General features: G+C 42.8%; 1 protein-coding gene across 1 annotated transcript in view; it reads right to left on the bottom strand.

The window, feature by feature from the left end:
* Positions 1–16445, bottom strand: part of LOC309352996 (collagen alpha-6(VI) chain-like) — a 74802-nt gene that overhangs the window by 23923 nt on the left and 34434 nt on the right. Inside the window, exons 10-22 of the mRNA XM_081881824.1 lie at positions 14648–14997; positions 13464–13542; positions 10237–10382; positions 9577–9669; positions 8615–8668; positions 8463–8534; positions 8330–8356; positions 6587–6631; positions 6453–6506; positions 4158–4220; positions 3603–3668; positions 2470–2523; positions 1180–1215 (exon numbers count right to left, since the gene is read on the bottom strand). Of these exons, the coding sequence (XP_081737950.1) occupies positions 1180–1215; positions 2470–2523; positions 3603–3668; positions 4158–4220; positions 6453–6506; positions 6587–6631; positions 8330–8356; positions 8463–8534; positions 8615–8668; positions 9577–9669; positions 10237–10382; positions 13464–13542; positions 14648–14997 (1139 nt within the window). The remainder of the gene's footprint in view (positions 1–1179; positions 1216–2469; positions 2524–3602; positions 3669–4157; positions 4221–6452; positions 6507–6586; positions 6632–8329; positions 8357–8462; positions 8535–8614; positions 8669–9576; positions 9670–10236; positions 10383–13463; positions 13543–14647; positions 14998–16445) is intronic.

The following is a 16445-nucleotide window of genomic DNA, read 5'->3' as shown; positions in this document are numbered from 1 at the left end:
TGCAGGTAGCGCTGACCCAGGGTTCCAGCATATGTCACCCAAGGGTGAACACCTGGATAAGCGGAAAGACAGGAACGGGCTAACTCCGCCACCCAAATGTTCCCCTGGACTCAGGCATGGGCACAACCCCCTCTCAGGGGTTGACCAAACCATCGAGTCCCTGGATTCCTTTAACGGAATGCCCTTCACACAGGGATGGCGAGAGTGTTCTCCCATCCCTACCACCTGAACCAGAGCCTGTCTGCAACCTTACAAGTTGTGATGATTGGCTACGTGGCAGGCGAAACCCAAATGGCAACAGCCAATCAGTCAAGTGGGGAAAATTCCTGCCATGCCCCTGTCCCAATAACAGACGACACACGATAGCATAGCAAGGTCAAGCGCACAAGCCCTAAAAATAAGGAGAGGTGGGCAGGTGTTCCAAATGCATGTGCCGAAAGAGGAAGCTCTGGGTCACTTGCATGGGCATAAATAGGTCCCTCGAACCGTTTGGACTGCGTCCCAATGGCCAGATTGCACCCAGCTTCGAGGGACCTACCAATCGGATGTTGTGGCTGACCAATTGTACCCACCCACAACACAGGGTGTCGGTTGTCCAGGTCTCACCGCAATACATGCCCTCTTTAAGGGAGGACCCGATTTTCATAAGATGGCTGTGTTTCGGTTGGTGTTTCAGTTCCCAAGTGCAAATTAGGGAAGAAGAAGAAGAAGAGTTTGGATTTGATATCCCACCTTTCACTCCCTTTAAGGAGTCTCAAAGCGGCTAACATTCTCCTTTCCCTTCCTCCCTCACAACAAACACTCTGTGAGGTGAGTGGGGCTGAGAGACTTCAGAGAAGTGTGACTGGCCCAAGGTCACCCAGCAGCTGCATGTGGAGGAGAGGAGACGCGAACCCGGTTCCCCAGATTACAAGACTACCGCTCTTATCCACTACACCACACTGGCTGGTTTGCCTTCTAGTGTGAACCAAATATAATCCCACCCCACCCCCCAATTCCTAATTTCTACACTTTCAGACATGATTGGGGTGGCATGAAAATGCCAGGTAGCTCCATCTCCCACCAATCTACTCTTCTGTCTCCAACAACTTTCTCCTTACTGTCCTGGGCAGTCAGAAGTTGCTGTGGTTATGTCTCATAGCATACTTACTGAAACTGGTAAAATTAAGAAAGACATACCGGTGGGCCTGGAAGTCCTCTTCGTCCCTCTGGTCCCCTCTGGTGACAAAAGGAATATTTGTTACTTTAAAGGTCCTAACTTGATGCTACAAACATTCACAGGCCTGTTTTTTGACGAGTGAGCAGCTCATGGAGCCCTTGGCCTGTTCCACGCTGCTGCCACCAACCAGCATAGGCATGGCACCATCAACATCCATTTCTTCCCTCCACCACCCCTTCCTCCATCTTTGCAAGACCACCATTCTTCTCCCCCATTTCTCCTCTTCTTCCTCATACAGTTCTCTTCCCATCCCCCCTTTTTGGTAACATTTCTTATCATTGCAATAGCTGTGGCCTCTTAATAATAATAATAATAATAATAATAATAATAATAATAATAATAATTTTTTATTTATATCCTGCCCTTCCTGGCCAAACCCGGGCTCAGAGCGGCTAACAAGCAAGAAAAATAGCACAGTGTACATAAAATCACACAGTCAATTAATTAAAATATATTGTAAAATCAATTCAGAATCAAATTAATGGCAACCATTGGGCTAGAGTTCTATGAGGATTACAGAAGGAGAGAGGGGGTCAGGCTGTGCCTTGGCCAAAGGCCTGGTGGAACAGCTCCGTCTTGCAGGCCCTGCGGAAAGATGTCAAGTCCCGCAGGGCCCTAGTCTCTTGGGACAGAGCGTTCCACCAGATCGGGGCCACGGCCGAAAAGGCCCTGGCTCTGGTTGAGGCCAGCTTAACCTCCCTGTGGCCCAGGATCTCCAAGATGTTTTTATTTGAAGACTGTAAGGTCCTCCGTGGGACATATCAGGAGAGGCGGTCCTGTAGGTACGAGGGTCTTAGGCCCACATCTCCTCTCTGCCTTACCTTGCATGGGCTTTGAGAAAGAGCCAAGGAGGCCACCCCCCCCCCAAGTCAGGCATTCTGCATTCAATTTTTTTATTATTTTTATAAACTCTAAGTTTAAAAAGCCTTTTCAGCTGCTATGGCAAACCACAGCAGCAGTGCAGACAGTCTTGTGGCCATCTCACCCAAAATATCTGGAAGACCTTGACCCTCACTCCTAAAATGCTTCTAAGTTGGGGACCCAGCCATGGGGTGAGTCAGGCCAGTGTGTGTGCCCCTTTTGAGGTTGGCTTGTTATAAATGATCAGACAGGATTTATGTGACATTTCACAAACAGGGACCATAAAGTAAGTTCTGCATTGTTTCGGATACCAAAGATGTGGTCTAGTTTGGAATTTGCTTAATCTTTTATTTACTAAGAAAACCCAGGTGAGCTGCATTAGTCCTTACACTGTTTCCTGGAGATCCATTCTCGCCCATAATACCTTGTGATCCTTTTTCTCCCTGTGGATAGAGAATTTAACTTTACATCAGGGTTTCTGCAGCAATTATTGTGGCTCTTAATCTTTCAGTTTTTCACACTTTGCAGTTCTGTTGGGGCAGACACAGAAAAAGCAGGCACACATTTCACCTTGGTGGGGAAACGTAATGTTCGTATACGTGCCTGAAGTAGTAGGAATAAAAAACATAAATAGGGAAGACCAAGAGTCAATTGTTGCAGGATGACTACAGTGCTACTATCAAATGGTCACTGATGGAACAATAGCAACTCTTATTCCCTTAATGGTCCAACTGGGTCAAGTGACAAGCTTGCTACTTGATAAAAACATCTCCAGCTGATTGCATGTAATTTAACCCACCTATCTTTGTTTCTGGATTTCTCAACTCACCCCCACAAGCTGGTTCTTGTACCAATGGTTGAACAATTGATATATATGAAGATTACCGGGAAGCTTTTAATGTGTGGCATTTTGTTGTATTTTTGTATATTCTGTTGGAAACCACACAGAGTGGCTGGGGCACCAAAAATAATTTTTTATTATTTACCACTAGGGTTGTCAGAGAATTCCGATGAAAACAGAAACGGGAGCAGTAATTGCTGATTTTTGCTTATTTGTCCCATGTCCAGTACAGAAATCAATCCATTTGTGGTTTCTATTGTATTCAGTACACAAATGAGAAGTAACTGATTGTTTTCTGCCCCCGTTTCACTTCCTTTGCATCTGAATTAACGGGGTAGAATAATATAATCACAACACAATTTTTGTAATTTACTCAATTAATTATGTAAGTTATGTAATATTGCCATGGTGGGTAGTGAGACAAACACAATAGTTTTTGGCAGAAGGTGAACTGTAGCAGAAGAGAAACAGTGATGCTACCAATTAAATTCTTTCAATTAAATGAATTGAAAGTTCTTATCTAAAGCTGTGATTAATGCGTCAAATTATTCATCAAATCAATTTATCCATTTTGCTTGTAGTCATCTTTATTTATTCTTCAATACCTTATAGTAAGGACTGAACTTTCAAGTGTTCAAAAACAAAAGAGATATAAGCAAAGCTATAATTATCAATAGTTACCCTGCACCCTTGTGAACCTTTGTAACCTTTTGCTCCTTCTACATCATTATCCGCTCCAGAATCTCCCTAAATAAATAAAAAAATAAGCTGAGGTTTACTTTCATGAAGATAAAACCAAAGTGTTGAATAATACACAGAGTAACACAAAAGTTGCCATTCATTGTGTAATCAAGATCTGAGATATATCCACCCTTAAGGTTTTTAATTAGTTGAAAAGCATGCATTTTCTTTATATATAACAAGAATATTGTAGCACCCTTTCGTGTTCCCCCCCCCGATTGACATTTGTTCCGATTTATCGCTAAAGAGCGGATTTTCCAGAAGAAAGTGGTGGATCAAGGGCAAAACCACTTGAGTTGGACCCATGCCTGGAAAACATTGGACAAGCAGAAAACTGCTTGGACCCTTGGTTTCTAGGCAGAGGAAAAACGCAAGACTGGTCGAGCCCTAAGAGGGGCTGTTGATATGTATTTTAGTGCATTATAAATACAATCAGAAACTGCCAACCATATGTATGGTGTAGTAGTATGTTCATGGAGTGCAGATAATACTTACAGGATCTCCCTGGAAGCCTTTCTGACCTTCATCACCAGGAAGTCCACTTGGTCCTGGGCTGCCCTGGAGATGTAAAATAATTCTGTGAAAACCTCCCAGATTGTTTTGATTTGTGGCTGTTTCAAAACCGAGAGAGTTGGGACCTTGCTACCCTTTCCTGTACGGCGAGGCTGCCCTTTGTAACTTTCACAATTGACTTTTCTAATGTGCTTGATATATGGCTGCACTGAAATATGACCCGGAATCTGCAGGTGGTACAAAATGCTACTGCTAATGAATATTGAGGGACGCGGGTGGCGCTGTGGGTTAAACCACAGAGCCTAGGACTTGCCGATCAGAAGGTCTGCGGTTCGAATCCCCGCAACGGGGTGAGCTCCCATTGCTCGGATCCTGCTCCTGCCCACCTAGCAGTTTGAAAGCATGTCAAAATGCAAGTAGATAAACAGGTACCACTCTGGCGGGAAGGTAAACGGTGTTTCCGTGCGTTGCTCTGGTTCGCCAGAAGCAGCTTAGTCATGCTGGCCGCATGACCCGGAAGCTGTACACCGGCTCCCTCGGCCAATAAAGCGAGATGAGTGCCGCAACCTCAGAGTCGGTCACGACTGGACCTAATGGTCAGGGGTCCCTTTACCTTTACTTTAATGAATACTGGGAAGTGAGGGCATAACCAACTTCTTTTGCAACAGCTGCACTGGGTGCCTGCAAGCTTCTGGACCCAATTCAGGAGGCTGATGTTTACTGTTAAAGGCCTTCATGCACGAGCCTCCATATCGCTTTGTTCCACTAGTAACACCCTGCTCTATATGCATTCATTACATGAAATAGATATCAAAGGTAAGGAGCTGGGCATTCCCTGAAGCGTCCCTCAAGACTGTGGAATGGTCTCCTGGTGGAGGTCAGAGATTCTTCTATTTCAGCCTTTCGTTCGGACTATTAAAGCCATTTATTCCAGGTGACATTTGGCTGACTGATTCTTATCTATTGGATGCCATGATTTTCAGTGGTGGCTGGGACATGCTAACTAATACTGAAGGAATGGGTTTCCCAAACCCAAAACTGACTGTGCAGGGAGTTTGAAACTGCACCAAAATCCCTATTTTTCCTTAGCTAAAATCTATTAACTTGAGCTCTGAGTCAATGTATAAACAAAAACCCAGCTGTATAAACAAGTGCTCAGAGCTCTCTCCTTTATCAGTTTATGACGGCAAGGATGACCTTGGCTGCTCCAGTAGAGTAGGGATGACATGCCTAGGTCTTATGTCCTGACCACACTCTGACACAGACCTAGTCCAGGAACAGCGCCAGAGTGTGTTCTTGGAGTTGGTGACCTCTTGCTCCAAGATAAGAGTAGGAACAGGAATACCCTTTTATGGTCAGAAGTACAGGAAGGAATACCCTTTTATGGTTAAGCGTGCTGGAGCAGGAACATATGTGATGTCAACCTGCATGTACAAGCTGACGTGCTTGGATTCCTGGGAAAGGGGGAGAGGGTGCCTGGAGGATATATATATACTGCATGAAATTTCTCATTTCTTTGGACTTGCTGTGAGCTGACCACGCAAGTGCCTCCTGCTATCCGGAGAGCAGAATAAACTCTTTCTCTGAACCAACCCTCGGTGTCATTTGACTTCCTTCCTCCCGTCCGGGAGCAACGCTCACCCAACCAATTGGTAAAGTCCAATAACGCTACAATACAATTATATCCAGTTCTCAATTAAGCCATTTTAAACCATGTGGAACACATTTTTCTTTGTTGTTGTTTTGTTGTAAATGTCATTTGTGGTTTTCGTGCCTTCAGGTGCCATCAAACTGGTGTGGAATAGCTCGGTTTGGCGAGAGATCGTTAGCTTGGGGCACCTGATAGATTTTGTAATATTTACAAGGTCACAAAAAGTACAGCAGCTTTCCAGATGGGAGATGCCACTCAGTACAGGCAGTTCAGAAACTTTCCCCCGAAAAGAAAAGCCATATATATTTTCCCCAGATTATCATATGCGGAAACTGAGAAGCCCACCAAGCAAAATGCAAAGCTCACAATGTCTACAATGCGTCCCTGTCAAAATTTAGTGCCAACATTTTATGAATGAAATTGCAATCTTCCCATGCATGAGACATAGACATTTTTTCAATATCTTAGGAAGCCCAGCTATCCTAAATTTCTTACTAGTCTGTGCATACAAAACCTATTCCTTTCCTTTGAGAATTATGTAAAAGTTCCTCACTTATACAGTACACTGGCTTACCAACTCTGCTCAATGTCAAACTTGGAAGCAATGATAGAATTTGAAAATATACCTGCAGGCCTGCATCCCCCTTTTCTCCTTTGTGTCCTGGGAGTCCATGTGATCCCTTGAAGAAGATTTTGAAAATTAAATTATTTCCAGAGTTAAAAAAAAGACTGTGACACAAGGAGATGGAAAATAACTTACCTCTTCTCCCTGAATTCCATCAAGTCCACCATCCCCTTTCTCTCCCTAAGAGAACAAAACCAGGCAATGAGTTGCACTGCTCCTCAGAATAATCAGCCTGCATAAACAGTCCAAGAAAAGTAGAATCTTTGTCAACTCCAGCACCTGACCAAAGCCTAATAAGGATTTTTATAAATAGTGTCAGGAGCCTGGCAGACACACATGCCCGATTGGCCTGGTCTTTTGTTTGGGAGCTTCAAAAGCTTTCTTCTGCCTGAACATCACAGCGACCGATGCCAACAGACATCGGCACACTTAGGGATCCGAAGAGTCTTCGCAGCTTGCGTGACAGACCTCAGCAACTCTGCATTTTGGCTAATCTACTTTATTTGCATATAAACACACATGGAGCACTGCAACATGGCTCCCTCTCTCTCTAGCATCAGACAGCAAAGAGAGAAAAAAGGACAATAGTCCCACTTCACGGAACACAGTAACACAAACATCCTGTCTCTGTCACTTCCCACTTTGTGGGGTCAAAATATACACCGTCATTTGATAGACAACAATCCCATGACTGCAATCATGGAGCAGGAATTATAACAATTTTTAGGGCCCCCTCCTTGACCCAGTGCCTCTCTATGATCCACTCCAAAATCTGCAATGTTATCTGTCTCTAGTTTCACATCCTTTTCCACCTTTTCTAAAGACCTAACCTCAGGCCAAAACTAAGAAATATAAAATATGCAACTGAGCCAGTTGTTTACATTCGTTTACTTTGCCCATAATAGTAAGAATTCTGTTTTGTTAAGCACTAGTCATAAAAAAACTTCCAGATAGGGGAGGGAAATAACTTGCTTCTGGCAACCTTATACAAAGCAGAGACCAGAAGGTTTTGAATCGGATCTTCCTATGCCATCACTATAGTTGTGAATCCTAGATTCATAGCCCATAATTTGCTACTTACTCTCGGGTTGCAGAGCTAACAGAAGGGGAAACAGCGCAGAGCATTGATTGGGGTGTGATGGCCAATGGCCAACTGTGGCTGTGACATGTTGGGAAAGGCCTGGTGGGCTGGCCAGAGAGGGCCTGGTGGACCAGTTAAAGTCCCCAGGCTGAAGACTTCCCAACACTAATGTAGGGCTTTGCCTCACTGATTGGGAACCTACCTTTGCCTATGAGAAGGCAAAATCGTTTCTGATATCCAATATCTAACAAGTGAGTGGGTTCCAGTTCCTCTTTCATTCAAAACAATCTTAGACAAATCACATCTCAAGTGTCTTGGGTGGAACTCCACATGGAACTCCACCATGCATCTTGGCAAGGTTATATATTTAAGAGGAATGGAGGAGAAGGGGCTCAGTCCTTTCGACACTAGCCATTTTTGTATTCAAATTCCCCTCTCCCTTTCTCCTGTAGCTTTCATATTTATATCTATGATAGTAAGTGTGCATCTGGAACCCTACGTGGAGGAAAGCATATGCAGGGATTTTGAGAAGAAAATGCAGTTGGTGGGGACTCTATGTTGTCACACCCTAACTCAAAATTTGTGTTTCTTGAGGCTGCTCGTCATTAAAAAATAATAATAATGGTGCTTTTTAACACTCATTTCATGTAATATGTAGCTCATCCATTGTTGTCGTCATCATCATTATTATTATCATTATAATTCCAGGAATAGGTTTATAAATCTTTCACATTCACCAAACAATACCAATGTTTTTGCAGACATAAGACAGCACAGGCAACATTTTCTTACTGCACCTTTCTTCCAGTTCGGCCTTGTAGCCCCTGAAATATTAAAAACCAAACAAAACAGGTGTTCATTAAATGATAAACAAAACATTACAAGATCCGTCTTTTGATTATTACTTTAATTGCTTAAATGTATTCCTACCTTCATTCCTTGACTGCCTGGGTCTCCCCTATAGCCTTGGGGTCCCTCTGGCCCAGGGAATCCTCTGGAACCCTAAAAGAGAAAGATGACGTCAGTGGAAACAAGGACCCTACTATGGACTGAAAAATTATTTCAACGTTGATATAACTTACTGGCTCGCCATCCTCTCCTGTATATCCGCGATGGCCGGGCAAACCAGTAGATCCCTGAAAATAAATTTTTAATAAAGAAGGTCAATACTGAAATTTGGGGAGCATTCAGATGGAGTGGTTTCTCTAAGAGTGGCTCGATATTTAGGAAAAGGTGCAGTCTGATAAATGCAACTTCAGTATTCTAGAGTGTAGAATATTTGCATGCAAGTTGGAGGCTCTTTTACTTTTTCTAAAATTGAAGGGACCTCGTACATTACAAATGTTTATCTGGGATGCACAAAGTGTTGTATTGTTTTTGATATTTGGTTGGAAGCTGCCCAGAGTGGTTGGGGAGACCCAGTCAGATGGGTGGGGTATATATAATAAATTATTATTATTACTACTATTGTTATTATTATTCACTAAAATATTACCACTGCATGGAAGGCTGCCTTCATTGCCTATACAGTTGTACCTTGGAAGTCGAGCGGAATCCATTCCAGAAGTCCGTTCGACTTCTGAAACATTTGGAAACCAAAGTGTGGCTTCTGATTGGCTGCAGGAAGCTCCTGCAGCCAATCGGAAGCCATGGAAGCCTCATCAGACATTCAGCTTCCAAAAGAACGTTCAAAAACCGGAACATTCACTTCCGGATTTCAATCATTCAGGAGCCCATTTGTTCGGGAGCCAAGGCGTTCGAGATCCAAGGTACGACTGTAGTTTGAAATATCAAATCTTAACTTGCAGAATTAATAAACAATAAAATCCAAGCATTTCTGTTTTCCTTGATTAGCGTTCGGCAAGTTTCTACAAGCTAAATATTGGATTTAAAATGTAAGTTATTTTATCAGCGGCATATTAATTCCTTGAATGTTCAAATTAGGAAACTGGTAAAGGCTTCCACACGAAAGATACTGCATGTGGAAAGGAGTCAACATACATAGATGGTTGTAATGAATTAAATTATGCAAAAACATCCATACCTGTGATCCAATTTTCCCTTTTGGTCCACGGGGCCCTTCCTCTGGCATACACGTACAGAATTTGCAGCAGCATGTTCTCTCAGCAATTTGTGTCTTAAAAAGAGGAAATTGTCACAGATGAAACATATATCCTTAGAGTATTCCTGTAGCTTTAAACGTGATGAGAATTGAAATCACTGCACCCCATACCAATCACTTATTTTCTGGTCAAAGGTAAAAGTTAAAGGACCCCTGGACGGTTAAGTCCAGTCAAAGGCGACTATGGAGGTGCGGCGCTCATCTTGCTTTAGGCCAAGGGAGCCGGCGTTTGTCCTCAGACAGCTTTCTGGGTCATGTGGCCAGCAGGACTAAACTGCTTCCAGCGCAACGGAACACCATGACGGAAACCAGTGCGCACGGAAATTCTGTTTACCTTCCTGCCATAGCAGTACCTATTTTTACATGCACTGGCATGCTTTTGAACTGCCAGGTTGGCAGGAGCTGGGACAGAGCAACAGGAACTCACCCTGCAGCGTGGATTTGAACTGCCCACCTTCCAATCGGCAAGCCAAAGAGGCTCAGTGGTTTAGACCACAGCACCGCCCACATCCCTGTTTATTTTCTGGTATGAGGACCATAAAGGAACGGACCCTTAAGCCTTTAAATGTCTTACAAACTTACCACAAAGGAAAACAGCCTGCTGGCAATATTTTGTGTACCCATGTTTAATTGCTTGTTATATCCAAATCCCTTTCCAAATTCAATATCCAGAAGATCCGCAAAGTTGGTAACTCCTTCCAGAGCAACTGTTATTATTCCATCCAGTCCTATTTGAAACATTGGTTGTTAAAAATATGTTACACGTATCTATTTCCCAGACTATTATTTGATCTCTTATTTTTCAATTCCTTATCCTGAAGGATTAACTCGCATGCTATGTATGATACGGTAACTAAAATGAGGAGAGTGAAGAATATATCATTTTTCACATTTCGTTTTTACAACTCTGGCTGGGACACCACTTAGTAGCAGATCAAAGAAGCAAAATAATCCTCTAACTTTCTGATTTGTTCGAACATCTTAGCACCCAAAATAGTTCTCACGGATGCAACAAATGGGATCTATAATTATATACAGCTACAGTTGTACCTTGGAAATAGAATGGAATCCGTTCCGGAAGTCGGCTTGACTTCCAAAACATTTGGAAACCGAAGCCTGGCTTCTGATTGGCTGCAGGAAGCTCCTACAGCCCACTGGAAGCCGCGGAAGCCCCGTCAGACGTTTGGCTTCCAAAAATAGTTTGCAAACCAGAACAGTCACTTCTGGGTTTGCGGCGTTCGGGAGCCAAAACGTTTAAGAACAAAGGTGCTCAAAAACCAAGGTACGACTGTAATCATAAACAATATCAGAGCAGTTTCTAACAATCATATATGAAACCATACACTAAAAACATATAAAAATGTTAAAACTGGAAATCACCTATAATGGAAAGATGCATTCTTGATTGCCTGATGGAACAGAAAAGTTTTCAGCAGGTATTTAAAAGTTAAACAAGAAGGCACACAATACTGGGCTGGTGACCCTAAGGCAGGGGTTGGCAGCCTAAGGCCATGGGTCACAAGCGACTCACAGGGGTCATTTAACCGCCCCACGAGCTGCCCCAAACCAAGCCGCCCGCTTGGCGAGTCCCTGCACGCTGCGCGAAAGTGGCACGGCACGGCATGGTGTGGTGTGGTGCGGGGACTCACTTTTGTGGCGCGGGAAATCACATCTGCACATGCCAGAAACCGTGAGCGCGATCCAGCCTATAGAAGGATCTCCGCTGGAGTGAACCAGCCCAGGCAAGGTAAACCTTGCCGACCCCTGCCCTACAGCGTACTTTCTTTTTGTCAAATGAGGCTTTCCAACACAGGGAACAACCAGCAACACTACAGGGGATGAGCTCAGTGATCAAGCTGGGATATAAGGTATATGGGCAGACTGGGGTGCCACATGTTGGACCAATTGGAGCTTCCGAACCACGCGCAAAGGCAGCCCCACATTGAGCACATTGCAATAATCCAGCCTTAAGGCTACAAACACATGAATTACAGTGGTAGCTGTATATTGCAGAGATACATAACTGCCACACAGAACCAGAGTAGTCCAATGCTGAACCCATGCTCGAGATGTGCTGCGCACATCCTGAATGTCATGTACGGGAGTTCCCCTCTCCCTTCCGGTGGCTCACCGGTAAGAATTAATGAGCATTTGGTAGATTTATAGTCTTTTTATTACAGCATTCTGTTATGAGCACAAACAGGCAACTCTCTGCAAGGATATTAGCTGCCTACTCTGACTCTTCCTTGCGATTTCAGCAGCAAGCAGTGTGCCAAATGGAAGTTCCTTTCCCCCTGCATCTTCTTTGTTCTCTGACAAGCTTAGACCTCCGAGTTTGGGGGAAGGGAGGGGATTCCTCCCCACTCTCGATTGATGTATCGCCCAGCTGCTCCCTCCCTTCTGGTTGCTTAGCTACTACATCATAGCTGGGCACCTCCTTTCGCAACTGTGCTGCTTCTGTGTCTCCCTGCTTCTGAAGATGCTGGAAGCAAGGGGGGGGGCAAATATTCCCCCTCCTCTTTTGTTAGGATCCGATCTTCCTGGGATTGCATCCCCCATCTTCCGATTCATACCAGCCCCTGACACTGAATAATAATAATAATAATAATAATAATAATAATAATTTATTTATACCCCACCCATCTGGCTGGGTTTCCCCAGCCACTCTGGGCGGCTTCCAACAAAACACTAAAATACAATCACCTATTAAACATTAAAAGCTTCCCTAAACAGGGCTGCCTTCAGATGTCTTCTAAAAGTTTGCTAGTTATTTTTCTCTTTGACATCTGGTAGGAGGGCATTCCACATGGCAGGAATAAGAATGTTATTATAGATTAATGCAACAAAATTTGTATATACCACTCGGTCATTTATTACCTTGAAGAGCCTCCATTTTCTATCCCTTGAATGTCAAGGAATTCCTCCCTCCAGTCTTTTGATCTGAACAGTTCTGCTACTCTGGGGATGAACTGAAGGCACATGACACAGAAATCTTGCTAAAGCTACGTGGGGTTGAGTTTGGTTAGTGCCAGGACAGCAGACTTCCCAAGTGAGTCCTGCTGGTGCATTTCCCACAGGCGACTAGTGAAAAGAGTATGCTAGACTAGATGGACCATTGACCTCATCCAATAGGCCCTTTGTATGTTCTTAGTGCCTTACATATGTCACCTTGCATACCACCTTATTGTTATAGCTATAACTTATCTGCGCTATTTAACGAAATTAAAAGACGCCTGCTCCTTGGGAGAAAAGCAATGACAAACCTAGACAGCATCTTAAAAAGCAGAGACATTACCTTGCCAACAAAGGTCCATATAGTAAAAGCTATTGTTTTCCCAGTAGTGATGTATGGAAGTGAAAGCTGGACCATAAAGAAGGCTGATCACCGAAGAATTGATGCTTTTGAATTATGGTGCTGGAGGAGACTCTTGAGAGTCCCATGGACTGCAAGAAGATCAAACCTCTCCATTCTTAAGGAAATCAGCCCTGAGTGCTCACTGGAAGGACAGATCGTGAAGCTGAGGCTCCAATACTTTGGCCACCTCATGAGAAGAGAAGACTCCCTGGAAAAGACCATGATGCTGGGAAAGGTGGAGGGCACAAGGAGAAGGGGACGACAGAGGACGAGATGGTTGGACAGTGTTCTCGAAGCTACAAACATGAGTTTGACCAAACTGCGGGAGGCAGTGGAAGACAGGAGGGCCTGATGTGCTCTGGTCCATGGGGTCATGAAGAGTCAGACACGACTAAACGACTAAACAACAACAATCTGCACTAAAACAATTATATTCTGATTTTATGTAACGTACCCTTTTTTCGAAGTTCTTCCGATTTCTTTTTAAGTACTTCTTTGTCAGCATCCAAGCCATCAGAGAAAACAAGCAAAACCTAAAAAGTATTAGAAAGGAAAGACTAAAACAGCAACTGTATATACCCTAAGAGCAACAAGATATATGAAAGTATGATACAACTTCATTCATCAAATAGTATAATGGCTAGCTAGACTGAAAGAATAACCGCACATCTGGGGAATTGATTTTTTTTTTCTAGATAAAGTAGAACTAGGGATGGATGGAGTAGAAAGTTCATTCAGTGTGCATTTAAATACATAATCCAAATGGCAGCTGTCTTTTGAAATCTGCACTTTTCTGAATTTTGTGATTTGGTTCCTCAATCAAAATATGTACAAAACGTATATTTGCCACGTACAGTGGTGCCCCGCAAGACGAATGCCTCGCAAGACGGAAAACTCGCTTGACGAAAGAGTTTTCCGTTTTGGAGGTGCTTCGCAAAACGAATTTCCTATGGGCTTGCTTCGCAAGACAAAAATGTCTTGCGAGTTCCTGCGGTTTTTTTCCCCTCCCCCCCCTTTTTCTAAGCCACTAAGCCGCTTATCCGCTTATCCGCTTATCCGCTTATCCGCTTATCCGCTTATCCGCTTATCCGCTAAAAGCCGCTAAAAGCCGCTAAAAGCCGCTAAAAGCCGCTAAGCCGCTAATAGCACTAATCCGCTAAGCCGTCAATGGGCTTGCTTCGCAAGACGAAAAAACCGCAAGACGAAGAGACTCGCGGAACGGATTCTTTTTGTCTTGCGAGGCACCACTGTATATAAAAATGCATATATTAGTGAAAATAATATACCAACATTCATTAGGGAAATATGATTCCAAAAATGCATATTTTAGGAAGAACTGCATCCAAAAATATTGTTAGGAGAACGTGCTCTAAATGACAAACTTTCATCCAGATCTTTTGAATTTATTTTTTTTGAAGTGATGCAGAAATGTGATTAACTGAATTTAAGATAGGAAAAAGGAGAAACTAAGAGAAGCTGAAGATTTGTTCCTTCTTAGTTAAGACTGACAGGCGACTACAAAGCAGATACAGTGATGGAGATTCGGATTATTCCGAAGGGTTAGCTGGCAAGTATGCAATAAAAAAAACTGCTTACGCAGCATTTAAGTACCATCTGTTGAGCATGAGAATAACTTACCTGGCTTTGCTTGTGATTACCAGATACATTTTCAAATACATTCCAAAGGCTGTCTAGGAATTCGACATTGAGATATGATGGGCCGTTCAGCCTAACTTTCCGGAGATCCTCTAGGATTTTTTCATGGTCAACTTGGAGTGTCCGCAGAAAAGGTGTGTCTGTATTTTCTATTAGATTTGCCACACTGAACTGTGTTTTTGTTCCTTTGTTGCAACTCACAGCCCCATAAGATGTAAAGTCTTTTAAAATATCAGGGAGATAAGTCTCCAAAAGATGCTGCTCATTGAAAATATGGTCTCCTGCTTTCTGAGATGAGATATCGAATCCAATAACGACATCCATAAAACATACTGTTTTAGGGAAACACAAAGATTAAAAAAATAAATCACAAATTAATTTTAAAAGTAAACCCTGGAAGAAGATAAGTACAGAAGGAGCAGTGCAGAACTGTATTCTAACAAACTTGAACCATTTATCCTTTGAGATTGGTTACTTCTAAGTATCTCAGGTGATATCTAGAGAAACATCTGCCTTAAGATTTTTTGATCAGTCTTTAACATCAGCAGTTAGGAGTGTTTCAGCCATGTTTTTGAGTTTGTTTAAAATCTAAAACAGCTTATCTCGTTTTCCTTTGTAAGTCTTTTTAAACCTTTTTGTAAAGGCAATACTAGAGTTTTCACAGCTGAGTCCTCAACTCCTTATTACCACTGCTTGGCTTTCTTTAAACAGGACTATGTCTAAAACTTGTCATTGAGGTTTCCATACCTTTTTTGTAAACTCAGGGAAGCGTTTCAGCCCTGTTCTTGAGTTTGTTTAAAACCATTTAAGATTCGTGATTTCTCTATTTCCTTCTGAGGAAACTGAACAGTGAAATGAGGTTTGTAGCCGGTATCCCGTTAAGGCTTTGTTCAATTCTAGGTTAATTTTTTCCTTAAACTTTTTGATTTTTGTTATTTAGTTTAATTCCATAGTCGATTACTGCTCGTTTCAGGGATTTTCATGGCATTGTTTTGTGTAATTTCTTGGGTCTGCGACTGTCTTTTTCCTACCGGTTAAGATTTTTTACTGGCCAAGGAAGAAGTGGATTTATCCATATAGAGGCAAACTTGGAAATTTAATGGATTTACCTGGGTTTGCTTGGTTTACGGGAAGGGAGACCAAAGTTTGAGCTGTCAAAGTTCTCAAGGAAATATGGCCTGCCTTCCCCTGAGATTATGGGCTGGTTTTTATGAAGACGCCTGCTGGAAAATACCTTGAGCTAGATGGTCATCCTTGAAATTCCTATTTTAAAATTGTCAACAGATTATAAATGACGAGGAGATATTTGAAAGAGGACTCTGACTAGTGGAATCTTAGACCAAGTGGACTAAGCAGATATGAAATAGTAGGAAAACATCTAGTGAAAGTGAACTATTAGCTTTCCATACACACAGAAGGAAGGAAAAGTATTTATTTTAGAAACAATAATTATTGATTGATCATGGGTTGATAATTTGTTGAGTAATCTCACTTGTAGATACAGTGGTACCTCGGGTTAAGTACTTAATTCGTTCCAGAGGTCCGTACTTAACCTGAAACTGTTCTTAACCTGAAGCACCACTTTAGCTAATGGGGGCCTATCGCTGCCACCGCGCCGCCAGAGCACAATTTCTGTTCTCATCCTGAAGCAAAGTTCTTAACCTGAAGCACTATTTCTGGGTTAGCGGAGTGTGTAACCTGAAGCATATGTAACCTGAAGCGTATGTAACCCGAGGTACCACTGTAAATGTTAATATATTGTACGTGCAGGAATTGGCAA

Source organism: Podarcis erhardii (assembly GCF_964252035.2).
Source record: "Podarcis erhardii genome assembly, chromosome: 12".
Lineage (NCBI taxonomy): Eukaryota > Metazoa > Chordata > Lepidosauria > Squamata > Lacertidae > Podarcis > Podarcis erhardii.
This window is presented reverse-complemented; position numbering and strand designations above follow the sequence as displayed.